The 22,817-nt window shown below is 43.2% G+C and overlaps 1 protein-coding gene across 1 annotated transcript; it reads right to left on the minus strand.

Annotated features, from left to right (window-relative positions):
- Nucleotides 1-7,052: 7,052 nt before the first annotated feature.
- On the minus strand, nucleotides 7,053-22,476 carry zgc:92313 (serine protease). Its single transcript, XM_014174338.2, has 6 exons — nucleotides 22,081-22,476; nucleotides 20,562-20,674; nucleotides 20,329-20,408; nucleotides 9,724-9,995; nucleotides 7,939-8,099; nucleotides 7,053-7,863 (listed from the first exon to the last, which is right to left on the minus strand). The coding sequence occupies exons 1-6, from the start codon at nucleotides 22,127-22,129 to the stop codon at nucleotides 7,609-7,611; spliced, it is 930 nt and encodes a 309-aa protein (XP_014029813.1). The 5' UTR covers nucleotides 22,130-22,476; the 3' UTR covers nucleotides 7,053-7,608.
- Nucleotides 22,477-22,817: the final 341 nt, after the last annotated feature.

A 22,817-nucleotide genomic window follows, 5' to 3' on the forward strand; every position in this document is an offset into this window, starting at 1 on the left:
GACGGCGCCTCTTCCCCCTCGAGGTTGAAAAGGTTTGGCATGAGCCATCAAAAACTTATACGGCTGTACCATTGAGATCATCTTGACTGGCTGCATCACTGCCTGTAATGGCAATAGCACCGCCCTCAATCACATGGCGCTACATAGAGTGGAGCGGACAGCCCAGTACATCACTGGGGCTGAGCTCCCTGCCATCCAGGACCTCTATATCAGGCGGTGTGAAAGAAAGGCCCGGTTAAATTGTTAAAGACTCCAACCACCCAAGCCATTATTCTATTCCCTCTGCTTCCGCGCGGTACCAGTGCATCAAGTCTGACATCAACAGGCTCCTGAACAGCTTCTATCCCCATGGCATAAGAATGCGAAATAGCTAACATAATGGCTACACGGACTGAGTTGACCTTTTGGATTTGGTTCTTATTTTTGATTATGCCCTAAACACTACATACACTGATACTGCAGTACACTCACTCCATAATTTGCTCACATACATAATATGCGCATACAGTTGAAGTGGGAAGTTTACATACACTTAACTTGTTTTTCAACCACTCCCCAAATTTCTTGTTAACTATAGTTTTGGCAAGTCGGTTAAGACATCTACTTTGTGCATGACACAAGTAATTTTTCCAACAATTGTTTACAGACAGATTATTTGACTTGTAATTCACTGTATCACAATTCCAGTGGGTCAGAAGTTTACATTCACTAAGTTGACTGTGCCTTTAAACGGCTTGAAAAACTCCAGAAAATTATGTTATGGCTTTAGAAGCTTCTGATAGGCTAATTGACATAATTTGAGTCAATTGGAGGTGTACCTGTGGATGTATTTCAAGGCCTACCTTCAAACTCAGTGCCTCTTTTGCTTGACATGGGAAAATCAAAAGAAATCAGCCAAGACCTTAGAAAACAAATTGTAGACCTGGCTCATCCTTGGGAGCAATTTCCAAATGCCTGAAGGTACAACGTTCAGCTCTACAAACAATGGTACGCAAGTATAAACACCATGGAACCACACAGCCGTCATACCGCTCAGGAAGGAGATGCGTTCTGTCTCCTAGAGATGAATGTACTTTGGTGCGAAAAGTGCAAATCAATCCCAGAACAACAGCAAAGGACCTGGTGAAGATGCTGGAGGAAACAGATACAAAAGTATCTATATCCACAGTAAAACTAGTCCTATATGGACATAACCTGAAAGGCCACTCAGCAAGGAAGAAGCCACTGCTCCAAAACCGCCATTAAAAAAAGCCAGAATACAGTTTGCAACTGCACATGGGGACAAAGGATCGCACTTTTTGGAGAAATGTCCTCTGGTCTGATGAAACAAAAATAGAACTGTTTGGCAATAATGACCATTGTTATGTTTGGAGGAAAAAGGGGGAGGCTTGCAAGCCGAAGAACACCATCCTAACCGTGAAGCACGGGGGTGGCAGCATCATGTTGTGGGGGTGCTTTGCTGCAGGAGGGACTGGTGCACTCCACAAAATAGATGGCATCATGAGGCAGGACAATTATGTGGATATTTTGAAGCAACATCTCAAGACATCAGTCAGGAAGTTAAAGCTTGGTTGCAAATGGGTCTTCCAAATAGACAATGACCACAAGCATACTTCCAAAGTTGTGTCAAAATGGCTTAAGGACAACAAGGTATTGGAGTGGCCATCACAAGGCCCTGACCTCAATCCTATAGAAAATTAGTGGGCAGAACTTAAAAAGCGTGTGCGTGCAAGGAGGCCTACAAACCTGACTCAGTTACACCAGCTCTGTCAGGAGGAATGGGCCAAAATTCACCCAACTTATTGTGGGATGCTTGTGGAAGGCTACCCAAAACATTTGACCCAATTAAACAATTTTAAAGACAATGATACCAAATATTAATTGAGTGTATGTTAACTTCTGACCCACTGGGAATGTGATGAAAGAAATAAAAGCTGAAATAAATCATTCTCTCTACTATTATTCTGACATTTCACATTCTTAAAATAAAGTGGTGATCCTAACTGACCTAAAACAGGGAATTTTTACTAGGATTAAATATCAGGAATTGTGAAAACCTGAGTTTAAATGTATTTGGCTAAGGTGTATGTAAACTTCCGACTTCAACACTCGAGTGGTTAAAGGGGAAACATTTAAATGTCTTGAAATGGCCTAGTCAAAGCCCAGACCTCAATCCAATTGAGAATCTGTGGTTTGACTTAAATATTGCTGTACACCAGCGGAACCTGTCCAACTTGAAGCAGCTGGAGCAGTTATGCCTTGATGTGCCAAGCTTATAGAGACATACCTCAAGAGACTTGCAGCTGTAATTGCTGTAAAAGGTGGCTCTACAAAGTATTGACTTTGGGTCGGGGTGAATAGTTTGAACATAGAATATTCCTACAAGCCCTCAGTCCAGCCTCTCTCAGCCTATTGCGGACAGTCTGAGCACTGATGGAGGGATTGTGCATTCCTGGTGTAACTCGGGCAGTTGTTGTTGCCATCCTGTACCTGTCCCGCAGGTGTGACGTTCGGATGTACCGATCCTGTGCAGGTGTTGTTACGCGTGGTCTGCCACTGCGAGGACGATCAGCTGTCCGTCCTGTCTCCCTGTAGTGCTGTCTTAGGCGTCTCACAGTACAGACATTGCAATTTATTGCCCTGGCCACATCTGCAGTCCTCATCCCTCCTTGCAGCATGCCTAAGGCACGTTCACGCAGATGAGCAGGGACCCTGGGCATCTTTCTTTTAGTGTTTTTTCAGAGTCAGTAGAAAGGCCTCTTCAGTATCTTAAGTTTTCATAACTGTGACCTTAATTGCCTACCGTCTGTAAGCTGTTAGTGTCTTAACGACCGTTCCACAGGTGCATGTTCATTGAACAAGCATGGGAAACAGTGTTTAAACCCTTTACAATGAAGATCTGTGAAGTTATTTGGATTTTTACGAATTATCTTTGAAAGAGGGTCCTGATAAAGGGACGTTTTGTTGTTGCTGCGTTTAGTATGCTTACTTACTTTATTTCTGCTATTTTTATATCTTGTGTTTTTGTTCTACCTTATTTTTAGTATTACATTGTTATTGATTACTGCATTGTTGGGGTTAGAGCTTGCAAAAAAGGCATTTCACTGTACGTGTGCCTGTGACATTAAAAGTCTCTAAAATATGAAAATGTGCCTACCTGATTTAGGGGACACAGTGAACAGAGGGACAATGTCATTTTAAAGAGTTTCCTTGGTGTTACAAAAAGGTGTTCCTATTGTATAAGATTTTATACTGAACAAAAATATGAATTCAACATGTAAAGTGTTGGTCCTATATTTCATGTGCTGAAATGAAAGATCCCAGAAACTTTGCATACACACAAAAGCTTATTTCCCTCATGTGGTGCACAAATTTGTTGACATCACTGTTAGTGAGCATTTCCCCATTACCAAGATAATCCATTCACCTGACAGGTGTGCATATCAAGAAGCTGATTAAACAGCAGGTGCACCTTGTGCTGGGGACAACAGGCCACTATAAATGTGCAGTTGTCACACAACACAATGCCACAGATGTCAGAAGTTGAGGTAGCGAGTAATTGGCATGCTGACTGCAGGAATGTCCACCAGAGCTGTTGCATGTTAATTTCTCTACCATAAGCCACCTCCAATGACATTTTATATAATTTGGCAGTACATCCAGCAAGCCTCACAACTGCAGACCATGTGTAACCACACCAGCCCAGGACCTCCACATCCAGCCTTTCAACTGGGGTATCGTCTGAGACTAGCCAGCCGGAGAGCTGATGAAACTGTGGGTTTCCATAACCGAAGAATTTTCACACAAACTTTAAGAAACCATCTCGGGGAAGTTAATCTGCGTGCTCGTCGTGCTGACCAGGGTCTTGAGCTGACTGCAGTTCTGCGTCGTAACAGACTACAGTTGGCAAATACTCACCTTCACTGGCATGCTGGAAAAGTGTGCTCTTCACGGATTAATCCTGGTTTCAACTGTACCGGGAAGTTGGCAGACGTGTGGGCGAGCGGTTTGAACAGAGTGCGCACATGGTGGTGGTGGTGGTGGGGTTATGGTATGGGGAGGCATAAGCTACGGACAACAAACATGATTGCATTTTATCAATGGCAGTTAGAATGCACAGAGATCCTGAGGCCCATTGTCGTGCCATTCATCCACCGCCATCACCTCATGTTTCAGCATGATAATGGACGGCCCCATATCGCAAAGATCTGTACACAATTCCTGGAAGCTGAAAATGTCCCAGTTCTTCCATGGCCTGCATATTCACCAGACATGTCACCCATTGAGAATGTTTGGGATGATCTGGATCAATGTGTTCCAGTTTCCGCTAATATCCAGAAACTTCGCACAGCCATTGAAGAGGAGTGGGACAACATTCCACAGGCCACAATCAACAGCCTGATCAACTCTGTGTGAAGGAGATGGTGTCACGTTGCATGAGGCAAATGGTGGTCACACCAGACACTGCCTGGTTTTCTGATCCACGCCCCTACTTTTATTTTTTATCTGTGACCAACATAGGCATATCTGTATTTCCTATCATGTGAAATCTATAGACTAGGGCCTAATACATTTATTTAATTGACTGATTTCCTTATATGAACTAAGTCAGTAAAATCTTTGAAATTGTTGCATTTATATTTTTGTTCACGGTATTTTATTCTTCTAAACAATACACACAAACATCAACCCTTGACCAGACCCACATGCTCACACCCCCATCTCCAGCACCTGCATCACTCTCCGCCACATGGCCTCAAACTGCACCATTTTGTTTCTCTCCGTTGCCCAGACTTTCAACATTTAGATCAAGCATTTTACCTTTCCAGTGTGTTAACGACAACCGATGGGTTGATTTCCAGTATAATTTTATTCAAGATTGACGAGAAAAGTATCATTCAACCCATCGGGTATCTCACAGCACCCTAATATTCCATGTCTTGAAATATGCAGGCAGAGATTAAAAGTACATTTATATTGTAATACCTCTGACAGCCAACTTTCTGACTCCACCAATAACTTTGACTTCATAACATTCCCAGAAGGCATGGATTATAAAAAAATTAAAAAAAAATAAAAGATTTATGGCATGGATTATTGAGTCATTGTTAGTTTTACACTTAAGACATGACTCTACCGTTGTGCTGTAGAATTTGTGAATTGTCTCTTCCATAATAAATTCTATACATTAGTTTATACTGGATTAAGCATATATTTTAGTTCTGTTAGTTATGTTCCCTCCTGCCAATATCAGTTATTTTTCTTGGTTCCAATAGTTAACACATTATATACAAATAAAAGCATGTGGACGCCCCTTCAAATGAGTGGATTTGGCTATTTCAGCCACACCCGTTGCTGAGAGGTTTATAAACTCGACACACAGCCATACAATCTCCATAGATAAACATTGGCAGTAGAATGGCCTGACTGAAGAGCTCAGTGACTTTCAACATGGCACCGTCATAGGATGCCACCTTTCCAACAAGTCAGTTGGTCAAATTTCTGCCCTGCTGGAACTGGCCCGGTCAACTGTAAGTGCTGTTATTGTGAAGTGGAAACATCTAGGAGACGTTTCCACTTCAGCCCGGTAGTGGTAGGCCACACAAGCTCACAGAATCCGACCGCCGAGTGCGTGAAAAAGATGTCCTCGGTTGCAACACTCACTACCGAGTTCCAAACTGCCTCTGGAAGAACAATAACTGTTTGCCGGGAGCTTCATGAAATGGGTTTACATGGCCGAGCAGCCACACACAACCCTAAGATCACCATGCGCAATGCCAAGCGTCGGCTGGAGTGGTGTAAAGCTCGCCGCCATCGGACTCTGGAGCAGTGGAAACGCATTCTCTGGAGTGATGAATCACGCTTCACCATCTGGCAGTCCGACGGACAAATCTGGGTTTGGCGGATGCCAGGATAACACTACCTGCCCCAATGCATAGTGCCAACTAAAGTTTGGTGGAGGAGGAATAATGGTCTGGGGCTGTTTTTCATGGTTCGGGCTAGGCCGCTTAGTTCCAGTGAAGGGAAATCTTAATGCTACAGCATATAATGACATCCTAGACCATTCTGTGCTTTCAACTTTGTGGCAACAGATTGCGGAAGGCCCTTTCCTGTTTCAGCATGACAGTGCCCCCGTGCACAAAGCGAGGTCCATACAGAAATGGTTTGAGATCGGTGTGGAAGAACTTGACTGGCCTGCACAGAACCGGACCTCAACCCCATCGAACACCTTTGGGATAAATTGGAACGTCGACTGTGAGCCAGGCCTAATCGCCCAACGTCAGTGCCCGACCTCACGAATGCTCGTGGCTAAATGGAAGTAAGTCCCCGCATCAATGTTCCAACATCTAGTAGAAAGCCTTCCCAGAAGAATGGAGGCTGTTATAGCAACACAATGCCCATGATTTTGGAATGAGATAGTCGACGAGCAGGTGTCCACACACTACATGTCCAAAAGTATCAGACTTGGATGAGTTAGGGTGGGTAATGAAGAAAATGGGGAAAAAAAGAAAGAAAAAGCAATTGTGTAGTTGCCCATCTTTCATTAGCAGTTGCAATAAACAAAAAAAGAGGAATAGCTTCCAACTTATATTTTGCCCATGTAGGGATTTAAAGCTCTGAAAAATTAAAGCTGAAGTTTTCAAAAGACAGACAAGGAGCCGAGTAAATCTAATTTAGAAAAGGCCTTGATCGAATCTCATTTGTCTTTCCTTGATTCTTCTCATAGGGCATTGGAGGAGAAGTTCTGAGATACCTTCTCCTTCAATGACCCATGATGAGAGGATGTGAGGAGTCAAGGAAAGACCATAGAGATTCATCCAACTTCAGAAATGCATCCTTGCATCCTCATTCCCTTAATAATTACAGATCTATAACTTGGATGGATAGGTGTAATCTAGGTCACTACCCTACCTTCACTCACTCAGATGGAATTACTTAACAGAAGAAGGATGATGCATTTCTTAAGCATTCAAACAGTGCCCAGGTGACAGGAGGAGAACAAAGACAATGGAGATTCTAGAAAGCATGTAGTGACAATTCTTAGAAATTACTGACATTTAATCATTTATTTACATTCATTCAAAATATAAACTTAAAGCTTAATGTTACATTTTACATGACATGTTAAAATGTGTGCTAAAATAGATCGACAAACATATGGCTTTACATGTCATTAGTTATAAATACCCATAATATCACCCTGTTTTTTCTGCTGATTAGCGATATGTTATATATTCAGAATCACTTGTATTTGTGAGGAGTTGCATATACATATCTTACCATCATTAAAACGTAGTATAGTTTATTCTACCACAGGTTCGGCCCTTTCCTTTAAAGCAAAATTCCATGAAATTTGACACATTTACCTGGTTTTAAACGCAACTTGTCCCAGAAAAGTGGAAATTCTGCTTACTTGGGAAATAAGTGGCCATACTTTGAGTCAGTTTGGTCAAAAAGTTGTTTTGGCATGTTATTAATATGGTAAATAAAAATTAAAGCTGAATATTACCTAAAACAATAATCTACTACAGCCAAGTTAAGTGTAAAACAAGGTTCATGTCAAATTACATATAATGTCCCTTTAAGATCTGGCTCTTTTAGGAAGCCCTATCTAAGCAGCTGGCCCATCAGTAAAGTGGCCAGGGAGCTAGCCAGCACGGTGGAGCTGGCCCAGTTAGGACCGGCCCGTCCGTACAGACGGATCCCTGGTATGTTGCTTTGGATGAAGCTGGAGAAGGTGGACACCTTGGCGTAGACACCGGGGTGGTTGGCATGGGCACAGCCCAGGCCAAAACTCACCACCCCGGCCTGCACCCAGGTCCCGTTCACCATTTGGCAGACCAGGGGTCCTCCAGAGTCCCCCTGTGGAGAAAGAGGGAGATGGGTGAGAAAAAGCGTACGTTAGTCTACTATGACACACTGGTGAGGCGTACGTACCTGACATGAGTCCTTGCCCCCCTCTTGATAACCGGCACAAATCATGTCATAACGGATGTCCACTTTCTCCGATGGGCTAAGGTCATACATCATCTGACAGGAAGACGTCGAGATGATTGGCACCTGCACTTGCTGCAGTGTTCCCACTCCACCCAGAGAGACTGAGAGACGGCCAGGGAAGTTGAGGGAGAGTGAGTAGGTAGGTCAAATAAAAGGAGGGAGAGAATGCCTACACCAACAACACATTTGGGTTCACAATTGTACCTTTTCTGAGATTTCTGCCAAGCAAGGAGGGGAATTTATTTACACACAATTAAAACTTAGGACACCTACTCATTCCAGGGTATTTATTTTGACTATGTTGTCTACATTGTAGAATAATAGTGAAGACATCAAAACTATGGAATCATGTATGAACCAAAAAAGGGTTAAACAAATCCAAATATTTGAGATTTGAGATTCTTCAAAGTAGCCACCCATTGCATTTATGACAGCTTTGCACTCTCAACCAGCATCATGAGGTAGTCACCTGGAATGCATTTCAATTAACAGGTGTGCCTTGTTAAGGAAAGAAATTCCAGAAATGAATGTGTTTGAGACAGTTGTGTTATGGCAAGAACAACTCAAATTAGCAGAGAAAAATGACAGTCCATTACTTTAAGACATGGTCAGTCAATGCGGAAACTGGCTCTCATGAGGACCGCACCAGGAAAGGAAGACAGAGTTACCTCTCCTGCAGAGAATAAGTTCATTAGACTTACCAACCTCAAATTGCAGCCCAAATAAATGATTCAGAGTTCAAGTAACAGACATCAACTGTTCAGAGGAGACTGCATGAATCAGGCCTTCATCGTCGAATTGCTGCAACGAAACCACTACTTAAGGACACCAATGAGAAGAAGAGACTTGCTTGGGCCAAGAAACACAAGCAATTGACATTAGACCGGTGGAAATCTGTCCAAATTAGAGATTTTTGGTTCCAACCACCATGTCTTTGTGAGACGAGGAGTAGGTGAACGGATGATCTCTGCATGTGTGGTTCCACTGTGAAGCATGGAGGTGGTGGTGTGATGGTATTTTGCTGGTGACACTGTCAGTGATTTATTTCGAATTCAAGGCACACTTAACCAGTATGTCTACCACAGCATTCTGCAGTGATACGCCATCCCATCTGGTTTGCGCTTAGTGGGACTATCATTTGTTTTTCAACAGGATAATGACCCAACACATCTCCAGGCTGTGTAAGGGCTATTTGACCAAGAAGGAGAGTGATGAGTGCTGCATCAGATGACCTCGCCTCCACAGTCACCCGACCTCAACCCAATTGAGATGGTTTGGAGGAGTTAGAATGCTGGGTTAAGGAAAAGCAGCCAACAAGTGCTCAGCATTTGTGGAAACTCCTTCAAGACTGTTGGAAAATCATTCCAGGTGAAGCTGGTTGAGAGAATGCCAAGAGTGTGCAAAGCTGTCAAGGCAAACTTTGAAGAATATAAAATATATTTTGATTTGTTTAACACTTTTTTGGTTACTACATGATTCCATGTGTGTTACTTCCTAGTGTTGAAGTCTTCACTATTATTCAACAATGTAGAAAAGTGTAAAAATAAAAACGTTTGAATGAGTAGCTGTGAGTCAGTCACCGTGACAGGCTTAGACTACTGCACATGGCCCATTGACAGATAATCATGGGAGGACAGAGAGTTGACCACTGTGACAAAGAGGTTGAGGCTCCTTTAAGTGGAAGTTAGATTTTGCCGCTATATACGTAATGCCTTATTCTCTTACCCCCGTCGCGGATGTTTCCCCAGCCTGTGATGTAGCAGGGCAGGTCCCCGGGGAACAGTGTCCCAGCATCAGGAAGACAGACAGGATGGACAAACCCCGACCAGACGATGGGTCTCTGCAGCTGCACCAAGGCCATGTCCTGTCCCGAATTTGGGTCAGAGTAGCCGGACGGGATCACGACGCGCTCCACGAGGTGCGACATCTCGTTGGGGTTCCAGCTGTTGAGCCGGTGACGGCCAACATAGAGGATGTAGCCCGACACGTCTAACGGACTGGGAGAGGAGAGAGTTACAACACCTTACAGCTAACAACTGAAATGAGTCTTCTCATTTCCCTACCCACCCAGACATCACACACAGTTTAGAGGACGATACGTTTTCTGTTTTCCCTTCGATGTTTTAACAGTATTATGCTCCAATCCCAATTTAAGGCCCACTCAGTGATCTTCACAGCCGTTCTCCTAATTTGAATTATTGAATAGGCATTTATACCTGTTTATACATGCCAAAGTCAATCAATCAAGGTATTACTTTTATTTAAAACGTATTATGAGGCTAGACGCACCACCCACATTGTGCGGGGGCTCCCACTCCATTCACTGAGTGTGAAAGCCTTATAGCCGAGCTATCTTATGCAAGCATCTACAAAAACACTGGATCTTATGTATGTGTAGACAGGAGACGAAACTGGGTTAGGACAATAGGTGCCAAAGTGACAGGAAGTCACTCCAGGCATACGTTCTCTAACGGTTACCCCAAGTTGGAAAAGCAAGCGCATTTGACTGTCGGCCCAAATGATGCATGTCCTACCTCTACACACACAAAACAGGAACCTTTCTCCCAGAAACAGGCCCCAAAAAGAACAGCTCTATCACTGGTTTGCAGAATATGACATACTGCTGTCTCCAGTTAAGCTAAGAGGAACCAGTTAGCTTCTATCAGCTCTTAGCTGAGTGCCCAGACACCATGGGGTCATGCTATACAGAACAGTTAGAAAAGGCCTCTTATTAATGCACACACTTCTCTATCTTATAGGAGTTTGTTAAAGAAACTCTCAAGCTCGATGCCTAGGCTTAAAGAATGATATTTTAGTATACAAGCATTAGTAAAAGTTTAACAGAAAATGCCCTCACGGAACTCCCCCAAGATTCTCAAAAGTAGACACCAGCGGCGTTCAGTGCAATTCAAGATTAGGGAGGACAACTTGTATTTTCAGAAGCAAGGCCTCATTTCTATTACAGCATATTGGATGACTGTCATTCATATTCCATTTACCCAGCAGAAATGGAACGTCGATGGGTTAAGGCTACTACAGGATACTCAAATTTGCCATATACCATCATGAGGTTCCTACAACCTAGCCCACACATTTAAGTTTATAATGTACGTGCACAAGTAGAGAGAAATTGGAGTTAAGGTGACAGAGTGACACATTCAATACCGCCTTGCACACTTGTCTGCATCTAGATAATCTGGGGTGTATTCATTAGTCAAAACGAGTTTCAGTTAGGTCCCTCCCATTTAGTTTCCTTACGTTTAAGATTTTTTTTTGCTACAGAATAGGGAGAATGAATACACCCGTTATCGAAGTTCACCTTCATAACTTTGCTCATTGTATAATTCTTTCTAGCATCTACGCGCTCTCCTCTCACCCAATCCACATCAATGGGGCTGTAGAGGAGCGGGGGTCAAGTTCCTCAAGGTCCACATCACTAAGGAATTAACATTGTCCACATGCTTCAGGAGGTGGAAAAGATTTGGCACGGGCCCTGAGATCCTCCAAAAGTTCTACAGCTGCATCTTGACTGGCTGCATCACCGCTTGGTACAGCAACAGCAAGGCACCTGACCACAAAGCGCACTGAGTAGGGCTGGGAATTGCCAGGAACCTCACAATACTTAGGTGCCAATATGATTTGTATTGGAATTCTATATGTATTGCGATTCGATGTTCCAAACATATTGCTCACCACATGTCTGCTGCAGAGGGACAAGATAATTAGTTCTGATCAATCATGGAAATAAACATGATGAAAACAAAGTTGGCTCCCTCAGGATTGGTGGGTCCACTGCGGGACAATTGAGCTAATGCAATTAGCATGAGGTTGTAAGTAACAAGAACATTTCCCAGGACATAGACATATTGGATATACACTGCTCAAAAAAATAAAGGGAACACTTAAACAACACAATGTAACTCCAAGTCAATCACACTTCTGTGAAATCAAACTGTCCACTTAGGAAGCAACACTGATTGACAATACATTTCACATGCTGTTGTGCAAATGGAATAGACAACCGGTGGAAATTATAGGCAATTAGCAAGACACCCCCAATAAAGGAGTGGTTCTGCAGGTGGGAACCACAGACCACTTCTCAGTTCCTATGCTTCCTGGCTGATGTTTTGGTCACTTTTGAATGCTGGCGGTGCTTTCACTCTAGTGGTAGCATGACACGGAGTCTACAACCCACACAAGTGGCTCAGGTAGTGCAGCTCATCCAGGATGGCACATCAATGCGAGCTATGGCAAGAAGGTTTGCTGTGTCTGTCAGCGTAGTGTCCAGAGCATGGAGGCGCTACCAGGAGACAGGCCAGTACATCAGGAGACGTGGAGGAGGCCGTAGGAGGGCAACAACCCAGCAGCAGGACCGCTACCTCCGCCTTTGTGCAAGGAGGAGCAGGAGAAGCACTGCCAGAGCCCTGCAAAATGACCTCCAGCAGGCCACAAATGTGCATGTGTCTGCTCAAACGGTCAGAAACAGACTCCATGAGGGTGGTATGAGGGCCCGACGTCCACAGGTGGGGGTTGTGCTTACAGCACAACACCGTGCAGGACGTTTGGCATTTGCCAGAGAACACCAAGATTGGCAAATTCGCCACTGGCGTCCTGTGCTCTTCACAGATGAAAGCAGGTTCACACTGAGCACATGTGACAGACGTGACAGAGTCTGGAGATGCCGTGGAGAACGTTCTGCTGCCTGCAACATCCTCCAGCATGACCGGTTTGGCGGTGGTCAGTCATGGTGTGGGGTGGCATTTCTTTGGGGGGGCCGCACAGCCCTCCATGTGCTCGCCAGAGGTAGCCTGACTGCCATTAGGTACCGAGATGAGATCCTCAGACCCCTTGTGAGACCATATGCTGGTGCGGTTGGCCCTGGGTTCCTCCTAATGCAAGACAATGCTAGACCTCATGTGGCTGGAGTGTGTCAGCAGTTCCTGCAAGAGGAAGGCATTGATGCTATGGACTGGCCCGCCCGTTCCCCAGACCTGAATCCAATTGAGCACATCTGGGACATCATGTCTCGCTCCATCCACCAACGCCACGTTGCACCACAGACTGTCCAGGAGTTGGCGGATGCTTTAGTCCAGGTCTGGGAGGAGATCCCTCAGGAGACCATCCGCCACCTCATCAGGAGCATGCCCAGGCGTTGTAGGGAGGTCATACAGGCACGTGGAGGCCACACACACTATTGAGCCTCATTTTGACTTGTTTTAAGGACATTACATCAAAGTTGGATCAGCCTGTAGTGTGGTTTTCCACTTTAATTTTGAGTGGGACTCCAAATCCAGACCTCCATGGGTTGATAAATTGGATTTCCATTGATTGTTTTGTGTGATTTTGTTGTCAGCACATTCAACTATGTAAAGAAAAAAGTATTTAATAAGATTATTTCTTTCATTCAGATCTAGGATGTGTTGTTTAAGTGTTCGCTTTATTTTTTTGAGCAGTATATTTGTTTTTCTTTGTATTATCTTTTACCAGATCTAATGTGTTATTCTTCTACATTCTTTTAACATTTCCACAAACTCCTATGTGTTTCCTTTCAAATGGTACCAAGAATATGCATATCCTTGCTTCTTGGCCTGAGCTACAGGCAGTTAGATTTGGGTGTCATTTTATGCGAAAAATTTAAAAAAAGGAGCCGATCCTTAAGAGGTTTTAAGAAGATGGAGAACAAGCTATGAAGAAAAACACGAGTTTTAGTGCGATACAGCGTGTGGTGTAGTGGAGAGTATATGCCATATACCCACTTATTTTTCAGTGGGCATTGCATATACTCACTTCATAATCCCCAATGATATGTATTAGTGTAATGGAGGTATAAAACATATCAACTAATTAGGGCTGTTGGAACAGATTGGAATGTTTGGTGTAAAATGTAGAGAAACTATTATTTCTTCACATTTTAAGCGTGGCAATGTACACAGCAGTATTTCCTAAATGCAATTTGCGGGAACAGTTGTAAATAGCGCACCGCACATGCAAGCAGGACAGAGATGGACATATCATGGACAGAGAAGGACATATCATGGAAAAAGAGAAGGACTCTGAATACTATCTGAATGCACTCTGTCACTGTTTCTCATAGGAATTCACACAGGGCGCCTTTCATTCGCCGGGCGAAATTGTCAACATTTGAGTGTACCCACTTCTCCAGCACTGGGTACAACCAACTAGTCACAAAGAATATCCCAATATGTAGAGGCCTAACTGTATATATTTTTCTTCCCCATCACATCACTTTAAGCTACACACGACCGCAGCTCCCCGGGATAGCCGCGCAGATGAAATATTAATCCGCGCAGAGAAGCACGAGATTGAACTTCTCAACTTCCTAGAGCTTTCCCCCCGTAGTTAACACTGTCTACATTTCCCTTTACTGTGGGACTTATCGAATCCATGCAATTAGCCACTTTCAAAGCAACATACCGAAAAACACTATGCAAAAGATTTTGTTGTAGGCAGGACATATTGGAGTAGGATCCTATTGCATTGACAGGCACGACTCAGGGCCGTACTCTACACAGGCCAGTGCGCTGTAACCAATCAGAGCTGCAGTAGGCCTATATGCAAATAGACCATTGCCATATGGATCTGTGCCATTCACTTTGATCTGGACTGTGTTTACAGCATGAGCGGTTGTGAGTAGATGTGCATGTTGAGATCAAAGCGAGAGCTGCATGTAGCCACTTGTGCACATTTGTTCATATCATTTGCTAGTTAGTGAGTTGTTAGCCCAGTTATAGATAATTTGTAGTTAGCAATGGGGGAGTGGTTACTTCCTACAAGAGCTGAAAACATGTACATTTCTAGACATCTTTGAAAAGTGAGTCGGGTAAAGAGCTTTGTTTTAAAGGGGCCGTGTTGTATTTTAAAACAGGATTGAACAAGCTAAATAGCCAATAGGCAGAGGGTAGCATAATTTGTCTGATTCTCTGTAATAATGGTATGAGAATAATACATTTTATTTTGTAAAGTGGGTTCTTGCATCAAACATTCAGTCATTTCCTTGTCTGAAGGACAAGTGGTTAAACAGGTTCATGTCAAGCCCTGATGTTTTTTTCAAAAGTAGTTGTACATTGAACACCACACATTGGCTGCTACTGTAGGCTGACTGATAGAACAGCTATTTCTGTGTTAAAATGTTATGGGATGCATTTTCTCCATTGTTTTTGACGGTAGGCCACTGTTATGCCTACATTATGATCTCACAGCCTACTTGACCACTGTCAAACTAACTTAAAGTAGGTACAGCCTCAGTGTTCACAGTAAACACATGCTGGAAGTTGAGCAGAATTTTCACAACTTTCAAGTTCACACTCAGCAGACCTGCAATTTGCTCAGTGCTCCCAATTCTTTTTCCGAAGGAACATGTGTGAGTATGGCCCAGTGCATCACTGGGGCCCGAGCAACCTGCCATACAGGACCTCTATAACGAATTGTCAAAAAGACTCCAGCCACCCTTGCAAAATACTATTATTCTCTCTGCTACCGCACGGCAAATGGTACCAGTGCACCAAGTCCGGAATCAACAGGACCTTGAATAGCTTCTACCCCCAAACTATAAGACTGCTAAATAGCTAATCAAATGGCTACCCTTTTTTGGTACTAACTCTTGCAGTCTATACACACACAGCTGCCTATTATCTATCTTGTGGTCTAGTCACTTCACCCCTGCCTATATGTACATAGTTGCCTCTACCTCGGCTCGTACCCTGCATATCGACTCGGTACTGGTACTCCCTGTATACAGCCATGTTATTACCTCGTACCCCTGCATATCGACTCGGTACTCCCTGTATACAGCCATGTTATAACCTCGTACCCCTGCATATCGACTCGGTACTCCCTGTATACAGCCATGTTATTACCTCGTACACCTGCATATCGACTCGGTACTGGTACTCCCTGTATACAGCCATGTTATTACCTCGTACCCCTGCATATCGACTCGGTACTGGTACTCCCTGTATACAGCCATGTTATAACCTCGTACCCCTGCATATCGACTCGGTACTGGTACTCCCTGTATAGAGCCATGTTATAACCTCGTACCCCTGCATATCGACTCGGTACTCCCTGTATACAGCCATGTTATAACCTCGTACCCCTGCATATCGACTCGGTACTCCCTGTATACAGCCATGTTATAACCTCGTACCCCTGCATATCGACTCGGTACTCCCTGTATACAGCCATGTTATAACCTCGTAACCCCTGCATATCGACTCGGTACTGGTACTCCCTGTATACAGCCATGTTATTATTACCTCGTACCCCTGCATATCGACTCGGTACTGGTACTCCCTGTATACAGCCATGTTATATTACCTCGTACCCCCTGCATATCGACTCGGTACTGGTACTCCCTGTATACAGCCATGTTATTATTACCTCGTACCCCTGCATATCGACTCGGTACTGGTACTCCCTGTATACAGCCATGTTATTATTACCTCGTACCCCTGCATATCGACTCGGTACTGGTACTCCCTGTATACAGCCATGTTATTATTACCTCGTACCCCTGCATATCGACTCGGTACTGGTACTCCCTGTATACAGCCATGTTATTATTACCTCGTACCCCTGCATATCGACTCGGTACTGGTACTCCCTGTATACAGCCATGTTATTATTACCTCGTACCCCTGCATATCGACTCGGTACTGGTACTCCCTGTATACAGCCATGTTATTATTACCTCGTACCCCTGCATATCGACTCGGTACTGGTACTCCCTGTATACAGCCATGTTATTATTACCTCGTACCCCTGCATATCGACTCGGTACTGGTACTCCCTGTATACAGCCATGTTATTATTACCTCGTACCCCTGCATATCGACTCGGTACTGGTACTCCCTGTATACAGCCATGTTATTATTACCTCGTACCCCTGCATATCGACTCGGTACTGGTACTCCCTGTATACAGCCATGTTATTATTACCTCGTACCCCTGCATATCGACTCGGTACTGGTACTCCCTGTATACAGCCATGTTATTATTACCTCGTACCCCTGCATATCGACTCGGTACTGGTACTCCCTGTATACAGCCATGTTATTATTACCTCGTACCCCTGCATATCGACTCGGTACTGGTACTCCCTGTATACAGCCATGTTATTATTACCTCGTACCCCTGCATATCGACTCGGTACTGGTACTCCCTGTATACAGCCATGTTATTATTACCTCGTACCCCTGCATATCGACTCGGTACTGGTACTCCCTGTATACAGCCATGTTATTATTACCTCGTACCCCTGCATATCGACTCGGTACTGGTACTCCCTGTATACAGCCATGTTATTACCTCGTACCCCTGCATATCGACTCGGTACTGGTACTCCCTGTATACAGCCATGTTATTACCTCGTACCCCTGCATATCGACTCGGTACTGGTACTCCCTGTATACAGCCATGTTATTACCTCGTACCCCTGCATATCGACTCGGTACTCCCTGTATACAGCCATGTTATAACCTCGTACCCCTGCATATCGACTCAGTACTGGTACTCCCTGTATACAGCCATGTTATAACCTCGTACCACTGCACATCGACTCGGTACTGGTACTCCCTGTATAGAGCCATGGTATTGTCACTCGTTATTGTTCTTCACTATTTATTCCTTGCGTCACTATTCTAAAAAATATTGAATTCTGCATTGTTTGAAAAGGACCCTTAAGTAAGCATTTCACTGTTAGTCTACACCTGTTGTTTTACAAAGCATGTGACAAATACAATTTGATCTTTCCCTTCGCTTTTGGACTTCAGTGCACAACAGCTGTGTGACCAGGCGCAAAAACCTCTCTAAGCCAAACCTTCATACTATAACCGCTACACAGCCTAAATCGTTGTCACCATATTAACGTTATAGTCAAACTACGCGTTTGTAAATCCACAATCCAATCCAGGTGTACAATCACGCAGTATAGTGTAGCCTACAGCAAGTAGTTACACCGACAGGCCCCGTTGGCAATACATCTATAAAACCCAAAGCTTACCTTGACTTGAAAAAGTTGCAGTGTTGGCTAGCCTTAGCATGCTAGCTAACAAATAGCGTTCCTCTCCGAGTCAGGTTGCATTAGCTAAGTTAGTTTACCTTTCACTAAGAAAAACATGCAATGAAATATTGCTCTGCTGCTTCTCCTTAAATTAAGACATTTCTTGGTTCAAAACTCTTCAACTATCAGGATTCTACACTAACTTTTTCCACAGGTGGAACCAACTTCAGGTGGTGGCACCAACAGATGATTTGGTCGCACAAATCTATAACATCATTTGTTTTGGGTTTCCTGACAATTATATCTGGCACACAAGCCTAAGATCACCATGCGCAATGCCAAGCGTCGGCTGGAGCGGTGTAAAACGCGCTGCCATTGGACTCTGGAGCAGTGGAAACGCGTTATTTGGCATGATGAATCATGCTTCACTATCTGGCAGTCCGACGGACAAATCTGGGTTTGGCGGATGCCAGGAAAACGCTACCTTCCCGAATGCATAGTGCATAGTTTGAAGGAGGAAATGATGGTCTGGGCTAGGCCCCTTAGTTCCAGTGAAGGGAAATCTTAACGCTACAGCATACAATGACATCCTAGATCATTCTGTGCTTGCAACTTTGTGGCAACAGTTTGAGGAAGGCCCTTTCCCGTTTCAGCATGACAGTGCCCCCGTGCACAAAGCGAGGTCCATGCAGGAATGGTTTGTCGAGATCGTTGTGGAAGAACTTGACTGGCCTGCACAGAGCCCTGACCTCAACTCCATCGAACACCTTTGGGATGAATTGGAACGCTGACTGTGAGCCAGGCCTAATCGCCCAACATCAGTGCCTGACCTCACTAATGCTCGTGGCTGAATGGCAGCAAGTCCCCACAGCAATATTCCAACATCTAGTGGAAAGCCTTCCCAGAAGAGTGGAGGCTGTTAAAGCAGCAAAGGGGGGAACCAACTCCCTATTAATTCCCATGATTTTGGAACGTGAAGTTCGACGAGCAGGTGTGCACATACTTTGTCATGTAGTGCATGTCTGAATGCATTTATTTTTATTTAACTAGGCAAGTCAGTTAAGAACAAATTCTTATTTACAATGACTGCCTACCAAAAGGCAAAAGTCCTCATGCCACAGACTGCAATAATAAATAAATAAAAATATTTATGACAAAACACATCGACAAGAATAATGTCGGCATTGCCTGACTAAATAGACAGCAAGCTAGTCAGTCTTGCCATTTGAGATGTTGTAGTTATTGTATTATTTTTTAAATGAGAAAGCAACCCCTTCTAATGGAACACTTTGTATAGAAAACCAATTTGAAGCCAACATTTGATTTGGTCTTGCTCATAACAACCGCACATGATTTGACCGAAAGAGCATCAGACTAGCCCAACACCCTTACATTTTTAAGGTAGGCTTGTCCATGACAGTTGAATTTGCGATGAGCCATACAGTTAAGACTGAACTTCTTAAATACCTGGTTTTCATACTCCATTCTTGCCATAGCATTTACAGGTAGATATAACTTGAAACATCTTTCTCTCCATGCAACAACCAGCAATTTAAAAGCTGAGCATTCGATGCCCGAAAGATTATCCAGGTTATACGTGTGCGACAATTAAATCGACATAACAAACAACTTTGGGTATCCATCTTATTTTTTTTCAGCAATTATGTAGCCTAGATTAAAAATAGCATTATAATATTTTTGTTCACTTGCCCTAGCAGCCATCTTAGGGGGATGATCAACTGGCCCACAGCGTTTTCAAAAACTCCCCATGTATGTCGAGCCCTAACACAAACAGACAGGGGTATTCCCGTGCCGTCGTCGCCTCTTCCCGAAAGTTGGTATATTTTTTGTCAATTGCACATTACTGTTTGAATAAAAACATTTGCAAATAATTCCTGTGTATGTCTATGGAATAGGGTGAGAACCTATTAAAATCAATGTACTCTGAGGATGGAAAACAGCTATCCTCGGACAACACCATGGCCCTATCCTGGAAGGTGCTGTTCAGGCTACTGTAGACCATTGTACTCTGTACTGTACTGAACTGTAGACCAATGTACTCTGAGGATGGAAAACAGCTGTCCTCGGACAGCACCATGGCCCTATCCTGGAAGGTGCTGTTCAGGCTACTGTAGACCATTGCAAAAGGGTGTTTTAATCCGTTATTTGGTTTCATGTGACTATATTTAGTATAGTTCTATCTAAAAAGGATAGCTTTTTTAATGTTTCACTATTGTTTTTATGTAATTCACTGAGTAGGATGGTCCTCCCCTTCCTCCTCTGAGGAGCCTCCACTGGTGGACACTTACTTTGGGAAGCAGTGGGCAGCAGACAGCACCCACTCCTGAGTGATGATGGTGCCCCCACAGACATGGCCATCCTTCAGTGTCTAAAGACCAAGAGGGGGGAAAGAGGTTAAGGTGAATCATCAAGTCTTATTCCCCCCCTCCCCATTATGACCAACAAACGCACACACTAAAACCAGACAAACAAGTCTTCATGCATTTTGTTCATTCCATACCTTGACTCAGCGCTAACCTACCTGAATATCCACTTGCCACGGCCATGCCCCCATTGATGCATCTACTCCTCCCACAATCCTGCTACCCATGGGTGGTTGACCACACTCTTCCTGAGCATGGCAAACCATGACACCTGAGAACAGTAGACGAAAAGGGAATTAGACTAGTTGTTGAAAAAGTACCCAATTGTCATACTTGAGAAAGTAAAGATACCTTAATAGAAAATGACTCAAGTAAAAGTCACCCAGTATAATACTACTTGAGTAAACGTCAAAGTATGTTTTTAAATATCGAAAGTAAAAGTATAAATAATTTCAAATTCCTTATGTTAAGAAAACCAGATGGCACCATTTTTGTTTTTTTAATTTACAGATAGCCAGAGGCACACTCATACATCATTTACAAATGAAGAATTTGTCTTTAGAGATTCTTCTAGATCAGAGGCAGTAGGGATGACCAGAGATGTTCACTTGATACGCGTGTGACTAACAATTTTAGGTGTTAGGGAAAGTATGAAGTAAAAAGTACCTTATTTTCTTTAGGAATGTAGTTTAGTAAAAGTTGTCAAATATAAATTGTAAAGTCAAATTCAGATACTCAAAACAACTACTTAAGTATTACTTTAAAGTATACCATTACCAACAAAATATTGTAGTTTTGAAACTGCAGTCGACTGTGGTATTTTGGACCCAGTATTTGCAGCATATTGCAGTTATACTGCACTCTGACTGCCATATTTTTTGTAAGGGTTTTTACTTAAGTACTTTACACCACTTAGCAGGACAAGAAAATTGTCTAATTCATGCACTTATCAAGAGAACATCCCTGGTCATCCCTACTGCCTCTGATCTGGAATAATCACTAAAGACAAATTCTTAATTTGTAAATTATGTATGAGTGTGCCACTTACTTTTGATACTTAAGTATATTTAAGCAATTACATGTACTTTTGATACTTAGGTAAATGTAAAACCAAATACTTTTACTCAAGTAGTATTTTACTAGGCGACTTTCACTTTTGTCATTTTCTGTTAAGGTATTTTTACTTTGACTCAAGTATGACAGTTGGGTACTTTTTTCACCACTGCCTTTAAATTGATACATATGCCTACTTGAGGACTCTGTCGAGTAGGGATAGCCTAGGCCCAAAGTGCAGATACTAAGTTTGATAACAAAATAACCACACAAACAGAACCGTCATTCTGTTACCAAACTTAGTATGTGCACTGTTCTTCAAGTTGATGTTTTCGTGAAATTCTTTGTGGAAATTGTTAAAAGTAATCATTGTGCTTAGTTGCATGGGTCGCTTAACTTTGCAATCGAAGTGTTTGACACATTTATAGCAAAACATCTGAGTATCAGCGTCACTCCTGCCGTGGAAATGCCCGTAGTCAATGTTGCGGGAGTAGCCAAAACAAAGGTAACCAAATACAGAGGCCTGTTTTCTTTGTAACCCGCAAATGAGTCGATTGAAATTACACACAACTGACCTACTTCACTGACATGACCAGGTTATAGCATAAATATATGAAAACTCACCTGTGAAACACCAAAGAAGCCTAACATAAAAGTCTGAATTCTGTATCATTTTCGAGGGACACGAGACTTTCAGGTAGCCTCAAACTTCCCCCCAAAAACGGTAGTATTCTTGATTAGTCTTGTGTTCTAAATCAAATCGTCCGCACAGGAACTAATTTTCATGGAAACTCACTTTCCACAATAGCTGCGTTGAAATTCTTCAGAACGTGTGAATGGTTAAAAACACGTATGAAAATGTGTACAAATTAAATGTATGCCTTGCGAAAACAAAGATAACAATACGGTTACTGACAACCTCTTGGTTTATGCCTCCATTTAATACAAGGTTTGGAGAACCAGACCTGTGTACCAAGTCCGTCAGAAAATCTTGAACGCTGGGACAGGCATTTGATTGTCCCATTCGTTTATCACGTGAGCAAAGCACCTGTGATCCTACAGGGGAAGGTGTGGCAGGGGGTGTATTCCTTACGCCGATTCTGTTGCAAAATGTTTACAAAATGTTTGCAACAGAAATCGTTTATTCCAAACGGAAAACGTTTTGCAACAAAGAACGAGAGTTTCTATTGGACAAATTCAGGTAGGTCTCCTGTATTCAGACCCAGAGTTGGCTCTAGAAAATGTATCCTCCATATTTATTCCTCTGGCAGATTAACACACCCATTTTAAACAATTGAGAGCTCATTCAGATGAGAAATCAGGCCTGGGCCAAAGCAAGGAAAACTGACTCTGTAGTGGAC

This window comes from Salmo salar, chromosome ssa25 (assembly GCF_905237065.1).
Source record: "Salmo salar chromosome ssa25, Ssal_v3.1, whole genome shotgun sequence".
NCBI lineage: Eukaryota > Metazoa > Chordata > Actinopteri > Salmoniformes > Salmonidae > Salmo > Salmo salar.